Below are 22885 nucleotides of genomic sequence, written 5' to 3' on the forward strand. Positions count from 1 at the left end.
AGCATTTTAGGAGGCTGAGGCAGGAGGATTGCTTGAGGCCAGTAGTTCGAGACCAGCCCAGGCAACATAGTGAGATTTTGTCTCTACAAAAAAAAAAAAAAAAAAAAAGAAGAGAAAAGAAAAAATTAGCTGAGCCAGGTGGCACATGCCTGCAGTTCCAGCTACTTGGGAGGCTGGGGCAGGAGGATCGCTTAAGTCCAGAAGCTAAAGGCTGCAGTGAGTTATGATGTGCCACTGCACTGCAGCATGAGCAACAGAGCAAGACCAAGTCTCAAAAAAAAAAAAAGAAGTTAAATGTTTCTGCCTTTCCCCCAGGTACGAGTGGTTTCGGGAGCTGAAGCTAAAGTGGTATGCCCTGCCTGCAGTGGCCAACATGCTACTCGAGGTGGGCGGCCTGGAGTTCCCGGGATGCCCCTTCAATGGCTGGTACATGGGCACAGAGATCGGAGTCCGGGACTTCTGTGACGTCCAGCGCTACAACATCCTGGAGGTAACACAGGCAGCCCAGCTGGCCAGCTGGAGGTGTGGGCCTGGGGGTGGCTCCGAGTCTGACTCTCCCACATCACTCTGCCTCTGTAGGAAGTGGGCAGCAGAATGGGCTTGGAAACACACAAGCTGGCTTCGCTCTGGAAAGACCAGGCTGTCGTTGAGATCAACATTGCTGTGCTCCATAGTTTCCAGGTACGGCTGGAGTTTTGCGAGTCTGAAGATTTTTTGGTTAGAAGGTCATCTGATCCAGAGACTTGTGTGATGCTTGATTTCCCCTCCAGCATCAGTCATTCGTGCATGCCTGCATCAGACAAGTGTGGAAGACCCAGTTAGTGCCAGGCACGGTGCTGGGATACAGAGATAAGGCAGCCGGCTTGCTCACTCTAGACGTCTAGCTACAAGCAGCTCCTCACCTCCCAAGACTGTTCAGTCCCTGCCCTTGAGCACCGAATCCCGTCCTCTCTCAATCGCGTGGGGACTTTACTCCTGAAAATTTCCCTCTTCTCCCTCCGTATCATCAGTGTCTTTCTCTCTGCTGAGTCATTCCCAGCAGTGCACAGACAGGCTCTCCTAGCCCCATCTCAAAGCAATAAATGAATAGCTAACCACATAACTCCTCCCAAACCTCAGGCTTCCTCCAGCCACTGCTCCACTTTTCTGCTCCTTTCTACAGCAAAACTGTGAGGAGATCTCACTGCGCTTCCTCATCCACCCACTGCTCCAGTCTGGCTTTCGCTCCCTGCCACTTCTCTGGTCATGCTGGAATCCTTGCTGTTTTTTCCACCACAGGGAAAATCATCCCCTGGTGGCTGCCCCTTCCCTTCACGCAGGTCACGCAGGTCTCACCTCCTTAAAGAAGCCCTCCCTGACCATGGCATGTAAAATGACACCCTCACCCCACTGCCAACCTGTCTCTCTGTGTTAGTCCTTTAACCATTTTATTTTTCTTCATCAGACTTCATCATACAGATCCTGGCATTATATAGGACATTGACTTTCTTTTTTCTTTTCTTTCTTTTTTTTGTTTTTGTTTTTTGTTTTTGTTTTTTTTGAGACGAAGTTTCGCTCTTGTTACCCAGGCTGGAGTGCAATGGCGCGATCTCGGCTCACCGCAACCTCCGCCTCCTGGGTTCAGGCAATTCTCCTGTCTCAGCCTCCTGAGTAGCTGGGATTACAGGCACGCACCACCACGCCCAGCTGATTTTTTGTATTTTTAGTAGAGACGGGGTTTCATCATGTTGACCAGGATGGTCTCGATCTCTTGACCTCGTGATCCACCCGCCTCGGCCTCCCAAAGTGCTGGGATTACAGGCTTCAGCCACCATGCCCGGCCTCTTTTTTTTTGTTGTTTGTTTTTGAGATGTCATCTCACTTGGTCACCCAGGCTGGAGTGCAGTGGTGTGATCACTGTGGCCTTCACCTCCCAGGCCCAAGTGATCCTCCCACCTTAGCCTGCTGAGTAGCTGGGACTACAGGTGCACACCACGCTTGCCTAATCTGTGTATTTTTTATTGAGATGGGGTTTTTCCGTGTTGACCAGGTTGGTCCTGAACTCCTGGCCTCAAATGATCCTCCTGCCTCAGCCTCCCAAAGCGCTGGGATTACAGGCATGAGCCAGTGCGCCGGGCCGGCTTGCTTTCTTTATCATTTTGTTTCCCCCACTAGAACGTAAGCTCTGTGGGGCAGGGACCTTGTCTCTCTGTTCACTGCTGCACCTCTAGCCTAGAAGAGTGTCTGGCACACAGTAGGTGTTAAAATAATATGTCTTGGAAGAATGAATGATGAGAGCCACATCCACGTTCTGGCTGGCACAGACTGGGTCTTCAGTCCTTGTCCGATGCCTGCATGAACAAGGGATGCTGGGAGGGACTGATGAGCTGTGGCTCATCTTGCTTGCTGTGCGAGAGTGATGACGGTCTCTACCTCCTCTTAAGCCCACACACACCTGGTGGGCTCCTGTGTGGATCTGAGTCCTCTGGCCCATCCATCCGCTGCTTTTACTCATATGAACACTTCCCTTCCCTGTGAGAAGGAAGCCTGGGATGCTACATCCTAGAAGATACTACTTCAGAAGCCACGGCCATTGCCATGAAGCTGAGAGACGCCCTGGAGACCCCACCACTGGGCAGTCATTCATTCATTCAGCAATGTTTTATGCAGCATTTGCTTGGTGCCGGGTACTAGGCTGGGCCAAGGATGAGTGGTGAGCAGACTACAGATAAGCACACACCGTTCCCCACAGCTGGATCACCCTGTAGCAGATCACGCCTGTGCTTGATGGGGGAGGGGAAGATGGAACAGGAAGAGCCCCCAGGTGTCTCGGGAAGGGCGGGCCTCACCCCACACATCCTGACTCCTGGGGACTCCCAGTACCAGCCCTGACGCTGGCAGGATGTGGATGCATCCCAAAAAATCCGTGAGCCTCAGCTGTCTCCTGACCGTGGCTGACCATGTCCTTCCACTGCCTGAGCGTCTCCAGGACTTCCTCACCACCCTCCTTCAGGGTAAACTTCAGTAGACGGCCCAGTTTCCTCCTCTGTAAAATGGGGATAGTTACAGTGCCTCCCTCACCTGGTGATTGTAAGAGTTAAGTAAAAGCGTATGCAAAATGTTTAGCTGTCCCGCCTAGCCCATAGGGAATAGTCAATACACAATGATTTTTTACTATTTATTATGTTGTCATCACAATCATGGCAACCACTGAGATTTTTTTTTTGGAGATGGAATCTCCCTCTGTTGCCCAGGCTGGAGTGCAGTGGCATGATCTCGGCTCACTGCAACCCCTGCCTCCTAGGTTGAAGCAATTCTCCTGCCTCAGCCTCCCGAGTAGGTGGGATTACAGGATTCCATCACCACACCTGGCTAATTTTTGTACTTTTAGTAGAGATAGGGTTTCACCGTGTTGGCCAGGCTGGCTTGAACTCCTGGCTTCAAGTGATCCACCTGACTCGGCCTCCCAAAGTGCTGGGATTACAGGTATGAGCCACTGCACCTGACCCGTGGCTACAACTGAGCTTAGAACTGATCTGGCACCCAGGAGTCACTGTGTCTTGGAAGAATAAGTGAATGAGAGCCCACGTCCACAAGAGTGGTGGCTGGACTTTTATATACACATATGTAACTTACATATTTCTATATAATTTTATAAGGCATGGCTGGACTTCCCAGGCCTGATCCCAGGTGGGTCCTCTCGTGCTTTCCTGCCTTGACTTATGCAGTGGCCCCCACCCCCAACCAACTTACACCCCTCTCACAAGACTCCCTCCTCTCAGGGGCTGCTCCTGAGATTCCCAAGCCTTGGGCCTCTGTCTGGCATTGGATCCTCTCTGCCTTCCCCAGCACCTTTGCCTGCCTCAATCAGAGTTTCTAGCAGGCCATGTGAAAATGACTGATTTTCCTTGGCTTCCCACCCATTTAGACTGGAATCGAACGCAGAGAAGGGGTTGTCTTTTCCTTCTGTAACGCTGATGCCTTATGCAGTGCCAGGCAGATGGAAATTGTAAGAGCAGCTAACATTTATTCAGCACTTACTCTCTTTTGCTTATTCTAGTTTATTGCAACCTTTCAACAACCTCATGATGTAGGAACTTTTTTTTTTTTTTGGAAACAAAGTCTTGCTCTGTCACCCGTGTGGTGGCGCGATCATGCAGCCTCGACCTCCTGGGTTCAAGTGATGCTCCTACCACAGCAGCCTCCCATGTATCAGAGGGCATGTGCCATCACACCTGGCTAATTTTTGAACTGTTATAGAGACAGGGTCTCACCATGTTTCCCAAGCTGACTTCAAACTCCTGGGCTCAAGCGATCCTCCCAAAGTGCTAGGATTACAGGCATGAGCCACTGCATCTGGCCATTATAGGAATTCTTATCCTTCCCATTTTACAGATGAGGAAACTGAAGCTGAGGGATATTAAAAAACTAATAGCTCAAGGTCACATGGCGAATAAGAAGCCAGCGTTTAAACCACTATGTTAAAGAAATGTCTCTTGACTGAATGTCTCTTGACTGAATAGGGGCCTGTGGCTGCCTCACCGGACCATTCCATGGGGTTAGACCCCACAGCTTGTAATTTCAGACTTGTGATTCACCTCCCATACACTACAGTTCTCCTAATGCTTCAGACCTCCCCACGGAGGGGTCTGGCTCCTTCCTGGCTGAGGAGGCTACAACCCCAGGGAAGTGACTCTTAGAACTCTCCACCCATAAATGGCTGGGATGGTATTTCCTTTACCTGCCAAAAGGGCTGTGGTTTGAGGTATGCAGATCCAGGGAGAGCCATTTGCTGTTGAGTCTGGAGACTTGTGGGCATGAGAAGATGGATCTTTCCCCCCGTGTTAAGGGAGGCCCCCCGGAACTGTGCGCTGACTGGCTAACGTGCTTTCTTAGACTCCTTCTGAGGCTCCACAAGCGCCTTCCATTTAGATGTTTACGCTCAGCAGGCAAGGAGAGGGCCGGGAGGAGCTGCTCTCCCGTGTTACAGATCGCCAGGCCTTCCTGGGCACCCCTGGGAGCCCTGCAGCCACTGGCCCCTCTCCCGACTGCCCCACACCTTATCTCCTTCCCCTTCTTGCCTTCTGATACAGAAGCAGAATGTGACCATCATGGACCACCACTCGGCTGCAGAATCCTTCATGAAGTACATGCAGAACGAATACCGGGCCCGCGGGGGCTGCCCGGCCGACTGGATTTGGCTGGTCCCTCCCATATCCGGGAGTATCACCCCCGTGTTTCACCAGGAGATGCTGAACTACGTCCTGTCCCCTTTCTACTATTATCAGGTGAGGAGCCTTCCTTGCCTCTCCCTCCTGGGGGCTCAGGTGTGGCTGTGTGTGTGCGCACGTGTGCGTGCACCTCATGCTTACACATGCAGGACCCAAGGGGAGGCAGGGGGATGTTGTGAAAGCTTTCCAGGCCCTACTCAAGGATGCTGAGCAGCCTTCGAGTGTTTCCACAGAGGGTGGCACTAAAGGAAGTGTCCTGCTGCACCGCTAGTGGCCTGTGGCTCAGGCGGGGTCGCGGGGTCTGTCATTACACCTGCTTCCACAGAAGCAGAGTGCTGAGGGAATTGGCTGTCGAGACAGACGCTCTTGATTCTGCCACTTCCTAACAATAGGGTCTTGGGTGGTTCTTTCACCTTTCTGAGCCCTGATCTTCTCATCTCTAAAAGGGACGGGCTTCCCTCCCTGCCAAGGGGTTGTGCGGATGGCAGAGCTGGTATATGGAACAGCTCAGCCCAGTGCCCAACCCAGAGTGCATTCAGTAGCCATGAGCTATTGAGACGAGTTCATTTTGTGCCAAAAAGGATTTGGGTTCGGTTTCAGGAAGAGCTTCCTCCATCGAAAGGTGGTCGCAGGTGCCTGCCTGTGCTGGTCCCTTGCCTGTTGTAGTAGCATCTCCTCTTGCTCTCAAAGGTGTCTTGGTGGGGACTGTACATTATATCATCTGCCAGGTGATAAGATGCCAAAAGCAAAAGGGGGTGCAGCCTGTTCCTTCCAGAAGGACACTAATGAGAAGAAAAGTCAGCCACCCCTTCAACATGCAGGCACTATGCCGGGTGTTGGAGAGGCAACTCTGGGGGAGACGCAGCCACAGCCCCCTCTTGCAGGGTTCAGTGACAGGGATGGGGTGCAGGCCAGCCTTCTCTCCCCAGCTCATGATGGTGTGAAGGGTCTTCTACCACTCCAGCATCCACAAGCCAAGCCGAGCTAGGACCCCACCCTGCGCTCACATCTCTCTCTCCTTTTCTGAAGGTAGAGGCCTGGAAAACCCATGACTGGCAGGACAAGAAGCGGAGACCCAAGAGAAGAGAGATTCCGTTGAAAGTCTTGGTCAAGTGAGTGGAGTGGCTAGTGGTGATGTGTGAACTGCGTCCCTTCCTTCCAATCAGCCTCCGCCTCTAGGCCTCACGGGGCAGGGAACGCAGGGAATGGATATTCTTTTTGCTTTTGTTTTTGAGACAGGGTCTTGCTCTGTCACCCAGGCTGGGGTGCAGTGACCCGATTACAGCTTACTGCAGCCTTTGCTTCCGGAGCTCAAGTGATCCTCCCACCTGAGCCTCCTGAGTGGCTGGGACCACAGTTACAAACCACCACGTCTGGCTAATTTTACGTTTTGTAGAGACGGGGTCTCGCAATGTTGCCCAGGTTGGTCTCAAACTCCTGGGCTCAAGCGATCCTCCTGCCTCCGCCTCCCAAAGTACGGGGATTACAGATGGGAGCCACCGCACCTGGCCTGGGAATGTGTATTCTTTGTGGAGTTTGGCTCTCCAAGGTCCAGTCACCAACTCCAAGGGTCCCCCACTGCCGCTGTCCCAGCCTTCTCTCTCTTTTCCCAAAGGGACTTTTCATAGCGGGTGAGGGGAGAAAAAGGGTGTGTTGTCACGGTGGGCGGCTGGTGAGAAACGTAGCTTGCTTTTCCCCAACCTGCCCCACTTTAAAAGCTGTCCCCTCCCATTCCCCTCACCCCCCATTTTCTTCTGGAAGGCTGACTCAGCACACAGCTCCCATCTGTCTGTCCCCACAGAGCCGTGCTCTTTGCCTGTATGCTGATGCGCAAGACGATGGCGTCCCGAGTCAGAGTCACCATCCTTTTTGCGACAGAGACGGGAAAATCAGAGGCGTTGGCCTGGGACCTGGGAGCCTTGTTCAGCTGTGCCTTCAACCCCCAGGTACCGGCCCCACGGGACGGCTGTTGCTGTCTCTGCTGGTGCGCAGGGGCGTCTAGGAAAGGTTAAAACGGCTTCCGCACTCCTGGATGTCTCAGAGCCTTGGATGTGCTCTTGTGCATCATAAATCTGCAAGAGAAAGATAGACTTGGGCGCAGGGATTCCCAGACTTACACAGTAGATGAGTTTTTCGTGGCGTTCTGGAGAACACAGTTTGAGAAACACTCCCGGTGAATCCAGGCCTTGATATACATCAGCCCCTCTGGCTGAACTTTATTCAGGCTCACCGAACACCTGCTCTGCAGGAGGCAGTGCTGCATGTGAAAGGGGCAAGGGACGACTAAGCTGCAGACAAATTTAAAAGTCCCCACAGGGTCTATCTAAGCTCTATCCCCTCCCTTCTGCACCTTCGGATAAAATCCAACTGTTAGGGAATGACTGTCACATGCTGGGCCATTCACAGAGGAAGAGCCTGAGCGTAAAACAGGCTGATGGGTTGCCAGGTCGCCCGGCTTCTGAGGGACAGATGTGACCCCGAGTTTAGGGCACAGGCCAGTGTGATGCCACGATGGGATGAGCTGTGATCTGTGCCCTGTGGAGGCCAAGGCTGACTGATGACCAGATCAGCCAGGTCACTGAAAACACTCTTGGGTCCTCACCTGCCGGCTCCCAGGAGTCTGGAACTGCCAGGAGACTGGTGGCAGGACCCCCATCCTTGGCTGGGTGGGCCTGGGTAGAACAGCAAGGCAAGGGCACATTTCGCTGGCCATTCCCTCCAGGGACAGCTGTGACCTGCTCATTCCAATTTCGTGGAAATACGTCCACACACACAGAATTGCAAAGAGCAGTGGGTGTGGTGAGAGACATTTGGACAGGGGATAGGCAGTATTTTGGAGGCAGAGCCTCAGGGCTTGTTGACAGGTTAGCTGCAGGGCGTGAGCGGGTAAGGAGAATTGAGGATGATGTGTTCGAATCAGTTCATTCATCTCTGCCGTGCCAGACCTGTGCTGGGCACTGGGAGAGACAGATGAGCACAAGAGCCCTGGCCTGGGGGAGGTATGGGAGGAAGCCCAGAGTGTCTGGGCAGGGTAGGAAGGGCCCTACTGGGAGCTGAGGGCTGATGCCCACCTGGGTGCCATCCAGGTTCTCTGCATGGACAAGTACAGGCTGAGCTGCCTGGAGGAGGAGCGGCTGCTGCTGGTGGTGACCAGCACGTTCGGGAACGGAGACTGCCCCGGCAACGGAGAGGTGGGTGGCCTGAGGTCTGGGTGGCCTAGGGGGTGGTAGGGTGCCGGAGGACCCAGGGAAGGGTCTGGGGGATGCAGCATGTTCTGCGGAGGGCATCTGGGAGTCGGTGCTCAGGCCACTCTGGGTCACTCAGCTCATTTGCTGGCCTCCGTTGTAATTGGTGCCTTATGGGAGTGCCACCTTTCCTATGACATAGTTAATATCTTTCTGTGAACAGCCTACCTGTTTATATTCAAAAATTCACATTTAAAGGAAACTTCTATCACTCTCACAAATGGAAAGCCAGCAAAATGTAAACTCATTGAAAACAAAAGTAAGTTGATGAATTTCAGCTAGATACTATTCCCTAACCAAGGCGTGCTCTAGCTTTGTTTTTTAAAGAGTAACAGGCAATGAGAGAGGTATTAAGGTTTCATTAGCATCAATTCGAGACTGTCTCTCCAGTGCTCAGAAGAATGAAAATGTAATTGAATGGGAATAACTAAAAAATAAATGATGAAAAGGGAGTAAATTCTCACCACAGGATTTGATGCTAGTTCTGCTGGGTCACGTATCTTCTGGAATGACCCTGGGTTCCTGGAAAGCCAGGCTTATTTTAGGGACCATAGGACCAACTGCTGTTGCTTCTACCAGGTTCCAAACAAGAAGACAGAATCTCGGCCTATCGGCAGGCCCCCTCTACTGGGGCCGGATGGGTGGGGCCATGCTGTTCCGGGTTCCCCAGTAAGGGGCAGGGCCCTCACGAGTGGCTGTAGTTCAGCTGGGGTGAGAGACAAGCTAAACTTGTCAGCTGACAACCAGGTCCTTGGCCAGGTGGCCCCACATGTAAACCAACTTCCACTGTGGGCCGGGAGCCATCTCTTGCCAGCTGTGGCCATTTTTTCAGAAGAAGGAAAAAGCAGTGTTTTTTTACTTTTCATCCTGGCTGAGAACTCTGTCTTTCCCTCTCTTTCTAGAAACTAAAGAAATCCCTCTTCACACTGAAAGAGCTCACCAACAAATTCAGGTAAGGCTTTTCCCCTCCCTCTACTCCTTGTAGCCCTGCCCTGTGGACCCAAAGTCTGGGTTCAGGGGATGGAACTGGGTGTGTGCGGGGGGGTCTTCTCAGAGCTGACCAGGCACAGAGGGACTCTGGGTCAGAGGTTCATCCTCGGAGTGTGTCAAGGGTCAAGCCACAGAAGCCAAGTCTCTCTCACAGGTCTGCAGGCCAAGCATGGGGTGGTCATGGGAGTTGGTGACCAGGCTGGGGGGTCTGGAGGACCAGAAGGGGATCCAGCTCGATGCTCCATGCTCTGTGCTCCAGCTGGAGGGGGACAGTCCGGGGCTGACCCTCCAGGCTGTTGGTGCTGGGTGCTGGGGGCCAGGAGCTGCTCGCATGGGATGTGAGTCTCTATGTGTGTCCTCGGGCAGGTACGCGGTGTTTGGCCTCGGCTCCAGCATGTACCCTCAGTTCTGCGCGTTTGCTCATGACATTGACCAGAAGCTGTCCCACCTGGGGGCCTCTCAGCTCACCCCGACGGGAGAAGGGGATGAGCTCAGTGGGCAGGAAGATGCCTTCCGCAGCTGGGCTGTGCAAACCTTCAAGGTCAGTTTCCAGCCAGAGCTGCCCCACAGCAGGGACATGACAGGGTGCATTCATGCCTAGGACATCTGTGCTGGGTGTCCTGGGTGGCATGACCTCTGCACCTGGTCCTTGTAGATGCAGTCCCAGGCGTGGGTCAGGGCCACGAGCCTGAGGGCTCAGGTCACTGCTGCCCTCCCTCAGCCCCCCTGTGCACATGACTCTGGGGGAGAAGGTGGCACAGATACCCCCTTAAGTTTAAGGTCTTCTCCCACTGGCAGTCTAGGTCGCCTCTTAACTTCTGTGTCTGTTTTAGTCTCACAGCCAGAGAAGAGCTTGGGGACGGGCACCACACAGTGGCAGCTCCACTTTGGATCCACTCAGTATCTCCATAGCTCTTTATTGCCTCTGTTGGCCCCAGTGACGTAGGGAACTCATCACTCCTGGGTAGCGTCACTCAGGTGGTGCTTAGGAGCATCCGCTCATGTCGGGGCAGCCTTGGTTCCAAAGCCCAGGCCTCCCCCATGTGGCTCCACAGCAGGCGCATGGGAACAATCAGACCTCTCCCGGGGTGGGCCTGAGGATGAAACAAGCTCATGCCAGTATCAACAGTCATAATGGCCAGGCTCAGTGGTGCACTCCTGTAATTCCAGCACTTTGGAAGGCTGGTGTGGGCAGATCGCTTGAGCCCAGGAGCTTGAAACTAGCCTGGGCAGCATGTGAAACCCGTCTCTACTGAAGATACAGAAAACAGACTGGGCTTGGTGGTGCACACCTGCAGTCTCCGCTACTCGGGAGGCTGAGGCAGGAGGATTGCTTGAGCCCAGGGAGGTTGAGGCTTCAGTGAGCTATGATGGCACCACTGTACTCCAGCCTGGGCGACAGAGTGAGACCCTGTCTGAAAACAAAACAAAACAAACAATATTTATAATCGTAGCAATAGCTACCACAATGCCAAGCCCAGGCACCTCTCTGAGTCCTTGCTGTCACTGTATCAGGTAAGTGTGCTTGGAAGTCACACGAAGCACACAGCTCAGTGTCTGGCCCATGGTAAGGGCCTAGAAAGTGGTAGCCCCAGGGATAGGGATGCTGCTGCTGCTGCTGCTGCTGCCCATGAACCCCAGCCGGCTCCACCTTCTTCCAGGCCGCCTGTGAGGCGTTTGATGTCCGAGGCAAACAGCACATTCAGATCCCCAAGCTCTACACCTCCAGTGTGACCTGGGACCCGCACCACTACAGGCTCGTGCAGGACTCACAGCCTTTGGACCTCAGCAAAGGTACCTGCTTCTCTGAAGCACATGGGGCTTGTCTGGGTTGGGGTCTGAGCCCTGAGCCTGTGGTCAAGGAGAACCCAGGTCTTTCTGAACGGAGACAGCTGGCCTGGGGTTCTCCCTCTCACTCATGCAAGAGCCTGTTAGGGCGCCAGACTCAAGGCGCTGATGGAGCCTGTGTCAAGAGGGAGCCCCAGGAGGGTGGGGGAAGAGAGAAGGGGGCACCATCTGCCAGGGGCCTACTATGTGCGGGGCACTGTGCGGGGTTTCTGGCCCACATGGAATACATGAGCCTGGACACTCCTCCTGGGAGAAAGACACAGACGGGGAAATTGCAGTTCAGGGAGGTGAAGCAAGTCGCTGGCCTGTGACCACGGTGGGATCTGAGCCCCAGCCTTCCAGCCACGCAGGCAGCCAAGTGTCAGGAAGAAGGTGTCACAGAGGCAATTCCAGGCTGCAGTGGTGACCTCTCCACTCTGCACCCTGGGTGCTGTGCCCTGTGCCCTAACTAAGACAGTCCTGCAGGTGTCCACATGTTTAAGATACCCCCGACATCCTCAGTGCTCTCCTGTGGATCCCAAGCCATGGAGACATGCTGGGACTTTCCATTTTTATGTACCTAAATTGAATTTTCCAACATCTAGAAGCAGTACCTAGAAGCTGCCCTGTATCAGACCAAGGACTTTTTTTTTTAAAGACACAATCTCGGTCTGTTGCCCAGGCTGCAGTACAGTGGTGCGATTCTGGCTCACTGCAACCTCCACCTCCTGGCTTCAAGTGATTCTCCTGCCTCAGCCTCCCTAGTAGCTGGGATTACAGGCACCTACCACCATGTTTGGCTAATTTTTGTATTTTTAGTAGAGATGGGGTTTCACCATGTTGGCTAGTCCCGACCTCCTGACCTCCAGTAATCCACCTCAGCCTCCCAAAGTGCTGGGATTACAGGTGTGAGCTGGCGCGCCCAGCCTGACCAAGGATCTTTATTTGTGATTCAGAAACAGTGGAATGAAGGGAAAGGAAAGAAAATCCCAATGGCCCCCTCAGCTGGACGCCCCTCGTGTCCAGGTGTCACTGACTTGGACATGTGGACGTTTCCCCCACCCACACTCAAGAGCCACTTGTCCATTTCACCGTCTCTCTGCCCTCCACAGCCCTCAGCAGCATGCACGCCAAGAACGTGTTCACCATGAGGCTGAAATCTCGGCAGAATCTACAGAGTCTGAAATCCAGGTAAGGGAAAGTGCAGAGCTTCTTGGGCGATGCTCTGTTGATTTTATTTCAATGAATGAAAGACCAGAAGTAGTCAGTCTTTAAAGGGAGAGGAGAGGAGCATCTGCCGGCAGGAGTGACTGTGCAGTCGGCAGGACCGGCTCACCTGGTAACCTGCGGCCACCTGTGCTTTTACCGCTAGTCTCGGTTAACCACGGGCCACTTCTCCAGCTTGGAAGCTAAGCGTCTGCTCACTTCCTCTCCTTCCTCATTGAACTCTTTCACCAAAAGGAGGGTGCAAGAGAGACTTAAACCACTGGACTCATTCTTAAGAACTTTCAGGAAAAGTTTTAACAGGGAAGGAAGTTTCCCAGCTCTGGGAAATGAGTCTTGTGCGTTCTCTGCAGGGTTCATTGATCTGTGCCATCATTAGGGAAACTGGCCTTGGTTCTAATAAGAACAGTGTTTGTCCTGGCGACAAGGAAAGGTTTCTTCTGATGTCCACGTATCTCCAAGTGGGGTGCTTTCTCCTGGCAGAAGCTGTGGCCAGTCACTCAGGGGGCTCAGAGGGCTGCTGGAAAGGGGTGGGCCCCCCTATTCCCCAGAGGGAAGCTCCCAGGGCCCTCTCGAGCACCCCTGCCTGTGGGGCTGCCGCGTCCCAAGCTCAGGGTGGCGGACCCGGCTTGTGGAACTGGGCGGGAAAATGAAAGGATGGCACAGGTCCTGGGGAAACGGGCCCGCCCGCCAGGGAGCCCCGGAGGAAACCCTGCAACGTCACCCGAGCCTTCTTTTTCCTTCCCCAGCCGCGCCACCATCCTGGTGGAACTCTCCTGTGAGGACGGCCAGAGCCTGAACTACCTGCCAGGGGAGCACCTTGGGGTTTGCCCAGGCAACCAGCCAGCCCTGGTTCAAGGCATCCTGGAGCGAGTGGTGGACGGCCCCGCGCCCCACCAGACAGTGCACCTGGAGGCCCTGGACGAGAGTGGTGAGCCCCGGCCTGGGAAGCCAGTGCTGCCTGCCATCCTCCGGCCACCCAGCCTGGCTGAGGGGCTGGGCCTGGACCTGCTGGCGACAGCCATCCCTGTCCCTCCTGCTAGAGGGTGGGCCGCCAAAGCTTATGTGAAAGCAGCTGTGGACGGACAGTCCCAGCCTATAGGCATGGCTCCCTGGCCTTAGTTTCCCCAGTTATAATGATACTGACAGTGTATCCCCCTAAGTACAGTGGCCAAAGTCAGAAAGGGGGATTAGCTGGGTGTGATGGCTCATGCCTGTAATCTCAGCACTTTGGAGGCCAAGGCGGGTGGATCACTTGAGGTCAGGAGTTCGAGACAAGCCTGGCCAACATGGGGAAACTCCATCTCTACTAAAAATACAAAAATAATTAGCCCAGCGTAGTGGTGCACACACCTGCAATCCCAGCCACTCAGGAGGCTGAGGCATGAGAGTCACTTGAAGCCAGGAGGCAGAGGTTGCAGTGAGCTGAGATCATGCCACTGCACTTCAACCTGGGTATCGGAGACTCCATTTCAAAAACAAAACAATGGGATCAGAGAGGCAGAGCCCGGCAGTGTCCCCCGCTATCTAAGAGAAGGTGAGAGACCCTGAAACACAGGGCTGAGGGGACAGACTCCCTTGTGACTATAGGGTGATGGGTGTGGCTCATCAGGTCTCTGGTCCAGAGGAGATGATGTCATGCTCATACTTTAACCTAATATTTAGAAAGCATCTGTGTACCAGGCACAGCACCATCTGTTATGTGCACAATTGCATTTGGCACTCAGGCCAACCCAGCAAGATCGGTTTTGGAATCAGATCTGTTTCACGGGGAGGGAAACCAAGGCCCAAAGGCTTCAGTCACCTGGGAAGTGGGGAGCCAGGGTTTGAACCCGTGTCTGCTGGCCCCAGGGTCTGTGTGGTGACTGCCCTGCATGCTGCCTCACAGGGATTCATCTTCTGCTCACCCAGCACCTCTTGGTACAGCACCCAGGGGACTGCAGTCAGGGGCTTTTCTCTGAGTGAATAACTCACCTGTGAGGTGTACATTAGTCTTTGGTGGATTTAGTCATTGTGAGTCTGTAGATCACTGGTGGGTGTCTTGCTAAAGTTCAGGTCTGGGCCAGAGAAGGACATGGTCAGTTCATCAGGACCATGCAACTTAGTGCCCCTCGGGGGGCTGGTGATCAGCTTTCCCCCGGCAGTCCTTTCTCCGTGCACCACCTCCTTCCTGCCTTTTGCTCTCAGAGCCAGGACTTTAGAGCCTCCTTTCCCCTGCAGCTGGAGAATAGAGTATCTGCCCTGGGGGCCTCATTACCTTCAGAGAAGCCCGAACGGGGCTTCTTTTCCATCCTGACACCTTCTTTCTCCATCCAGGCAGCTACTGGGTCAGAGACAAGAGGCTGCCCCCCTGCTCACTCAGCCAGGCCCTCACCTACTTCCTGGACATCACCACCCCCCCATCCCAGCTGCTGCTCCAAAAGCTGGCCCAGGTGGCCACAGAAACAGCTGAGAGACAGAGACTGGAGGCCCTGTGCCAGGTAAAGATCAGGGGTGATGGTCAGTGGGGGTCGGCGGGGGGGGGGGTCCCCAGCATGTGGGGAGCTGGAGCCCAGAGCTGGTCTTTAACTCTTTCACTTCCAAGAGGGATCCACACCAGGTTCCCAAAGTGAGGCTTGTCAAAGGCCGGCGGGAATCACCAGGCATCATCCGCTGTCCCATGGCTAGGATGCAGTTGTGTTGAGTGAGCTGAGTTTTTCCAAGTGCCTACAGGATGCAGCCAAAGTACACTCCTCGGACATGAGCTAGAAAGGGAGCCGTCCTTATCTGTCTTTGCTTTCCCCCAAACCGGAGTAAACTTGTCAGTTCAGATGTATTGGGGGATGGATGGTGTGGATTAATGGGTTAAATAAGCATAATGAACAGAGTGACAGATGGATAGTTGAATGAATACATTAATGAGAGAATGCATTAACTCACCTGCAACTGTCTCGTTCCGAATCTTTGCAAAAGGCACTGGTTGTCATTATTAGCGTCAACATTATAGCAAATTATCTTGATTCCAACTACCTCTACCACCATTATTTTGTGACTACAGTGTACTAACTTGGTAAATGCATTCTCATTTAATTCCCATAACATCCCATAAGGTAGGCAATACTATCCTTGTTTCACAAAGTTTAAGCGATTGGGACGAGATTCCACAGCTAGTGAGGGCATCCAGCCAAGATTTGAACCCAGGTCTGGTTGGTTCCAAACCTTGCCCCAAATAAAATACAACAAAGATTTGACCCCTGCCCATGAGTTGCTCACAGTGGAGGTCACACAAGTTAGATAAATGTACTGGCCTGAGTTCCTCCAGGACAGGAACTATTTCTTCTCAAGCTCAGTAGTCTCAGCACCCTGGACAGTGCCTGGCACATGGACTTACTTGTTGAGTGAGCGAATGAATGAATCAATCAATACTGGGTTGTGACAGCCTTTTCCCCCCAAGTGGGGCAGGTGCCCTGAGTCGCTCACATCACCCTTGGCTTTCAGCCCTCAGAGTACAGCAAGTGGAAGTTCACCAACAGCCCCACGTTCCTGGAGGTGCTGGAGGAGTTCCCATCCCTGCGGGTGTCTGCTGGCTTCCTGCTCTCCCAGCTCCCCATTCTGAAGCCCCGGTTCTACTCCATCAGCTCCTCCCGGGATCACACACCCACCGAGATCCACCTGACTGTGGCCGTGGTCATGTACCACACCCAAGGTGAGCCTGCGGCAGGGGCTCTGGAATAGCCCCACCCCGCCCCTTATTGGGCATCTGTTCATCAACTCAGCTTCAGCTTCCTCATCAGGTCGAGGAGGGAGGGAACACCCACTGCCCACAGTTGTTAAGAGTAATAGGAGGTGTGTGGGAGAGATCTCCACGAACCAGACACTAAACCAAGCCTTCTGTATGTCTATGACCAGTTACCATGTGGGGTAGGTACTGTGTGCATTTTACAGGTGGCACAGAAAGTCACACTGTTAGCAAGTAGAGAACTGAGATGGGCCCAGATAGTCTAACTGCTGAGTCCAAGTCCTTTAACGCTCCGCTGTCCCACTACCCTTGGGACAATTTAATGAGATCAGAGGTGAAGAGCACCAATCCTTGGTGGGAGGCCAGTGGTTCTTAAGTCTTTCTGATCGTGCAGGGGAGATTCTGCATTGACTGTTCATTCGCTCACTGAGCTCATTCAGTGATGGTTTATTTCACACTCCCATACTCGGCACTGGGGTGGGTGTGGAAATACAGCAGACACCAGCCCTACCCTTAGGGAGCATCTAGAGGCAGCAGTGGATGGGCATAGAAATAATTAGATTAGATTCTCATTGTGCAGAAGCCAAGAAGGAAAGGTCAGGGTCACCGAGGGCCACGAAGGAGGGGTGACACTGCCATAGGGGGGGAGGCCGACATCTCGTCCAGGTGGCTTTGGCTCCACACTGGCCTCCGCCCCCTGCCCTGCCCTGCCCTGCCCTCTGTAACTGAGCATTGCTCAGGTTGGCAAAGCTGGGAGCTGCCCACACTTCCGAGCCCTCTGTCCTCTAGGAAGCACAAACCCCGTTTCTAAAAACTGGACGGAGATTCTATTTGCCCTGCTGGAGAACACCCACCCAGACCAGGAGAAGAGAGGCAGGCATGTCCTGTGAGAGCAAGATTCAATCCCGAGAGTCAAATTTGGATTGCAGTTGGATGGAGGCCTCCTTCAAGTGCTGGGCGTTGAAAAGGGAACGCAACCCAGAGAAACCTCCTGGCTTTCTACAAGCTCAGGAGGGGCCACTGAGGAGGAGAGTGAGGGGTCAGAACAGGCAGAAATGCACAGAACTCATCCACCACCCAGGGTTGCTCCCAGCAAGGGTCACACTCATGAGGACACACAGCAGTAGCCACCCGGCGGGTCACTTCCAGCTGCTGTCAGCGGAGCTAAGTGGTGAGCTGGGAGTGCTCCTGAAGAAAGTCCTTGGAAGGAGCTCTGCAGTAGGAGTCAGGGAACCTGAGCTGCCCGCCTGATTCCACCCCTACCTGAGTGACCTTGTCCAAGTCACTCCTCCTCTCCCGGACTCAGTGTCTGCATTGGCAGAAGGGGCAACTTGCAGCCTCTCCAAGTCCCTTTCAACCTTCGTCAGCTCTGGGCTCTCAGAGGGTGGATCTCCGAACCAGGAGGATAAGAAGAGTGCCTGAGCGGGGCTGTCCAGGGAGGCCGTGGTGTGGGCGGAGCAGCTGGTACAGTTTGCTCATGGGCAGGGGGGCACGTTGGTCACTTTGCGTTATCGTTGCAGATGGCCAGGGTCCCCTGCACCACGGCGTCTGCAGCACGTGGCTCAACAGCCTGAAGCCCCAAGACCCAGTGCCCTGCTTTGTGCGAAAGTAAGCAAGCACCCCTTCCACTCCGTCTCCTGTGGGACCGCCGACCCCTGGGAGTTCCGGGAGGAGAGGGAGGGATCTGGGGTTTAGGTGCCGCTCGGGGCCCCTTGGCCCGTGAAGAAGAGACTGGGGTCATAGTGGTGTTGCTGTCTCTAGGAGGGACAACAGTGACAGCAGTGCTGGTGGGGCCCAGAGTCCAGTGAGCTTGGCCCTTTTTCAGAAGGACCTGGGGCAGCTGCTGGGACCCGGACAGAAGCGCAGCGGCCTGCAGGGCGTGGGCAATCAAACTGGAGCAGCTTGTCCTCCACCCCCCTCACTACCGCCCCCTGCAGGCCCCGCTCCCCAGGCATCCTGTGTGCACGTGGGCCGGAGTGTCTGAGCACTGGCCCCTCTCTTCTCCTGTCCTCTTCAGTGCCGGCGGCTTCCAGCTCCCCGAGGACCCCTCCCATCCTTGCATCCTGGTCGGGCCTGGCACAGGCATCGCCCCGTTCCGCAGTTTCTGGCAGCAGCGGCTCCACGACTCCCAGCACAAGGGTAGGCTGGAGGCTTCCCACGTGGGAGGGCACCAGGGGCAGCGCCTGCCTAGGAGCAGAACCGCAGCCCCATAAACGGCTCCTGGCCCTCTCTCGAGGGAAGGCATCCCAAGCTCGCCTCCCTGTGCGGCCTCTGTGGTTGAGAATGGCCGCCTTCCCGTCTCCCGCATCGGAGCCGGGGATCCCTCTCCTGGGAGTGGGGGGTAATGGGACAGTCCCTGCTTTTGATGGGCTGAGGGTGTGTGACGATGGATGAGTGGTCTGAACGCCCTGGGCCTCAGTTTCCTCATCTGTAGAGTGGGGATAGTGCTATTAAATAGGATGCTTGTGGGAGTGAAGTGAGAATTCCAGTTGGGCTTGGAGCCGTGACGCCCTCTGGTGGCAGACATGATAACAACGGCCCGGGACTCTTGCAGGAGTGCAGGGAGGGCGCATGACCCTGGTGTTCGGGTGCCGCCGCCCAGATGAGGACCACATCTACCTGGAGGAGATGCTGGAGATGGCCCGGAAGGGGGTGCTGCACGCGGTGCACACAGCCTATTCCCGCCTGCCGGGCAAGCCCAAGGTAAACGCAGCCTCGAAGCAGGTGAAGCATGATACACGCAGGCTCCAGTGTGAGCCCTGCGTCCCTGCAGGCCACTGGCCTCCCTGAGTCTTCAGCTCCTGAGCTCTGAAATTCGGGTAATTCACAACCATCAGAGTGATGCTGTAAAGAGCGTTATGCCCTCTCTTCCAGCAGAAGCAACAAGCTGGAGAGATTCAAGATTAACCTAGGTCACACATGGATTAACCCCAGAGCCCCGGGGACACGCAACTGCCCGGGGAGAGGTGGTCCAGGCTGGCCACGCTCAAGCCCAGCAAGGCTGGAGGGCAGCCAATGCTTCCATATGGCCCTCAGACAGGCTCTGCAGCCCCTAAGGGAGTGGGGTGTCAAAATAGACTCTCAGCCCTCACACATTCATCCCATCAGGGCACCTCTCGGGCCCAGTGCTCTGTGCCCGGTGCTGGAGCCACTGGGCATCCTGTGTGGAGCAGGAGCAGAGTCCCCGACTGACTCTTGGACCTTCTAACTGGGGAGCCCAGGATCCGCCCCTGCAGGGACCTGATGGACAGTCTGCATAGAGAGGCTCCCTTTTCTGGGGTGTAGGCAGAGCCCCGGGTGGGGGGACTGGCATCATTGATGCCTCTTTGAAGCATGGCAAATTCAGAGACCCTCTGGGAGTCCCACTCAGCCCCTCGAGGACAGGACTGTGCCTGACATTCATCTCTCTAATCCCAGCCCAGCCCCCAGGGCACCCATGTGCCTCCTCATCCTGAGCCTGGCCTTGTGCAAGGTCCTGGCTGGGAGAGGACTCACTCCACAGGGACTCACCCCTTAGTGCCCTCTCGCTGCCTCCCTGAGGCTAGCAGGGCCGCCTGCAAGCTTGGACCCCAGTGGCCAGGGACTGGATCCAACATTTCCTCTGGTTTCAGGTCTATGTTCAGGACATCCTGCGGCAGCAGCTGGCCAGCGAGGTGCTCCGTGTGCTCCACGAGGAGCCGGGTCACCTCTATGTTTGTGGGGACGTGCGCATGGCCCGGGATGTGGCTCGCACCCTGAAGCAGTTGGTGGCTGCCAAGCTGAACTTGAATGAGGAGCAGGTCGAGGACTATTTCTTTCAGCTCAAGGTATCATGGCGGGCATGTGGGCTGAGGGTACTGGCCAAGGGCACAGGCCATCGGAGCCAGGACCAGGGGTGGCAGGTGGACCCAGGGAAGTCAGGCCCAGAAAAGTTCTGGACCCCAAGAGAATCCCAGCAGCGGCTGAGATCTGAGCTGGATGGGCTATCAGAAGCCCAGCTGCATGGCCTGGTCTGGTTGCCAGCCAGCTTTGAGAAGTCGGGTGACTGTGTTCCATTTCTCCATCTGTGGAATGGGGGCAGGACAGTCTCCTTGGCCTCTCCCCAAACTTCCCTTTCAGACAGTATCTGTGTAGCCAAAGCAAGGCTGTGAGCATTGGGGAGAGCGAGGCCGGCCCCACCATCAGGCTCGAGTGAGCCTCACACTTCCTATTTCCAGCCAGGCTGGCATCTACTCACCCTCATCCACCCGGCAGGAAGGGATGGGGTTTTATTGATTAAGATAATACTGATATTTACAAGGGCTTACACTGGGCCTAGTGCTTGCCAAGGATTTTCATGTGGCATTTCGTTCAGTCCTGCCGAGAACTTTGAGGGAGGCACCCTGTTTGACAGAGGGAAGGGGGCCTATGGGGGCCACAGCAGGGACTGTGAGAGCCTAGAGTTCAGTCTGCCTCTCTCTGGTTCCAAAGCCTGTGACTGTCACTTCCATACATTTGTACGTTCAACTGAACATTCATTGAGCACCTACTATGTGCTAGGGATAGAACAATAAACAAAACAGGCAAAAATTCCTTACTTTCTACGGGGGCTGACAAACCCAAACAAGGAAGAGGTGTGGGGCTTCAGAGAAAAACAGGGAAGCAGCCCGGGGAACGCTGGGGAGTGTCATTTAAAACAGGGTGGCCAGGGAAGGCGGAACTGGAAGGAAGTTTGAGAATAGGCCTGAGGCGGTGAGGAGGAGCCCCGTGGATACTGAAGGAAACACCCTGGGCTGTTCTGGAGGGGGCAGCAGGCACAAAGACCCGGGTGGGAGTTCACCTGGCTTGTTTGAAGAACAGTGAGGAGATAACACCATTTCCCCAAATGTGTTGAATGGGTTGGTAGATCTTTGGCATCCAAAATGTCCCAAAGTCAAATAGTCCGGGACATGCTTAGCTCAGCCAAGGCAGGCATGTGGCTTTACTCCAAGACTTCTCGGAGCCTTCAACATGCGGCTGTGCTTCGGGACCTGCAAGGCTGGGAGAAGAGAAAGGACGTAGCATTTCCCAAACACGTCTATCGCAGAGTTCATACTTCCTGGAGCATCCTGGGTGGGCAGCGGGCGCTGGCAGGAAATGGGAATGCTAAGTAAAGCTTTCGCGATGGCGACAGGGCCTGCACCAGAGCGGGTGCTGAGCGGGGGTTAGAGTCTAAGTATGACAGTGGGGAGACAGATGGCTCGGGAAGGTCCACGTGATAGGGAAGCTGGGAAACCCCAGGGGCTCATCCCAGCCTGGACTTGACACCTTGGTCTCTGCCTCCACTTAAGAGTCAGAAGCGCTATCATGAAGATATCTTTGGTGCTGTATTTCCCTACGAGGCGAAGGACAGGGCGGCGGTGCAGCCCAGCAGCCTGGAGATGTCCGCGCTCTGACGGCGCACTGAGGGGTCGAAGCTCCCGGCACAGAACGTAACCACGGAGCCAGCTCTGCCGTTATCCGAGGCCACAGGGCCTGGGGAGACGGAGGAAAGCGATATGCCGAAGCCTCACATCCTGTTTCCTCACCTCATTCCCCATCAAGCCCTTTACTTGACCTGCCAAGTAGCACCCTGGATTGGTCAGAACCTTCTCTCTCAAGCTGGGGCCTCCCTGGTTCCTCGGAGATGAAATCTTCAATGCCAGGCCTGGCAAGTGGGTAAAGATGGAACCTGCTACTGAGTGCATCACTGCAAGTGACTACCAGGGGGTGCTGTCGTGCCACTGTGTATTTAACTGCCCTGTGTACAGTTATTTATGCCTCTGTATTTAAAAAACTAACACCCAGACTGTTCCCAGCGGCCACTTGGGCCTTCCCTGTATGATTCCTTGATGGAGATATTTATATGAATTGCATTTTATTTTAATCGCTCTGTATGTGTGTGTGGGTGTTTTGTAGGGAAAACTCACCTCAGAATGGGGGGCTGTGGCCTGGACAGACACCCCCACAGAGGGACACCCAGGCAGGCCACGGCTCCTCTGAAATGGCTGTCAGGTAGGAGAGGGCAGCAGATGGAGCTTCGTGATGATCCAAAGACCTGTGGTCGGGCGGGGGCCGCGGGCCTGCCTCCCATTCACAGGATCTGACGTGGGGTGCGGTGAGGGTGGGATTCTTACATGAGGCCAGCACTGCAGGGGAGGCCTGGAGCTTCTTGGACGCTGTCTTTTTCTTTTTTTCTTTTTTGAGACAAAGGCTCGCTGTCACCCAGGCTGGAGTGCAGTGGTGTGATCTTGGCTCTGCTGGCAACCTCTGCCTCCTGGGTTCAAGTGGTTCTTCTGCCTCAGGCTCCTGAGTGGCAGGGAATACAGGCACGTGCCACTACACCCGACTAATTTTTGTATTTTTAGTAGAGATAGAGTTTCATCATGTTAAGCTGGTCTCAAACTCCTAACCTTGTGATCCGCCCGCCTCAGCCTCCCAAAGTGCTGGTGTGAGCCACCACGCCTGGCCGGACACTGTCTTAGCGTTTTGCTCTGGGGCCACCTGTCTCATTCAAGTTTGGCCAGTATGGGTGTGGCCCCGGGGAAGGCAGCGTGTCCAGGCGAGTGTGGCCACAGCATCCTCACCCCACGGGATGGGGTCCCTCCTGGGTTTGGAGCCAGCCAGGGAAGACCTCTTAAGAGACTGAGCCCCGTTTCCTTCTCCTGTCAGAACCGAGGAAGGAGCTCGAGGGG

The 22885-nt window shown here is 54.7% G+C and overlaps 1 protein-coding gene across 5 annotated transcripts in view; it reads left to right on the top strand.

Moving 5' to 3' along the window:
- NOS2 (nitric oxide synthase 2) overlaps positions 1–22081 on the top strand; it is a 45904-nt gene extending 23823 nt beyond the window's left edge. For 2 of the 5 annotated variants that reach the window (XM_074388478.1, XM_010342029.3), the window contains 18 exons: positions 316–490; positions 580–681; positions 5073–5267; positions 6240–6322; positions 7012–7156; positions 8297–8401; positions 9358–9407; positions 9812–9986; positions 11107–11239; positions 12385–12463; positions 13246–13427; positions 14813–14976; positions 15974–16181; positions 17735–17822; positions 18232–18353; positions 18769–18917; positions 19826–20020; positions 21503–22081. In XM_074388478.1, coding sequence (XP_074244579.1) covers positions 316–490; positions 580–681; positions 5073–5267; positions 6240–6322; positions 7012–7156; positions 8297–8401; positions 9358–9407; positions 9812–9986; positions 11107–11239; positions 12385–12463; positions 13246–13427; positions 14813–14976; positions 15974–16181; positions 17735–17822; positions 18232–18353; positions 18769–18917; positions 19826–20020; positions 21503–21607 — 2455 coding nt within the window. In that variant the 3' untranslated portion in view covers positions 21608–22081. The other 3 variants (XM_074388476.1, XM_074388477.1, XM_074388479.1) reach the window with 2 other exon arrangements.
- Positions 22082–22885: the final 804 nt, after the last annotated feature.

The sequence above is a fragment of the Saimiri boliviensis genome, chromosome 17 (genome assembly GCF_048565385.1).
Source record: "Saimiri boliviensis isolate mSaiBol1 chromosome 17, mSaiBol1.pri, whole genome shotgun sequence".
Taxonomy (NCBI): Eukaryota; Metazoa; Chordata; class Mammalia; order Primates; family Cebidae; genus Saimiri; species Saimiri boliviensis.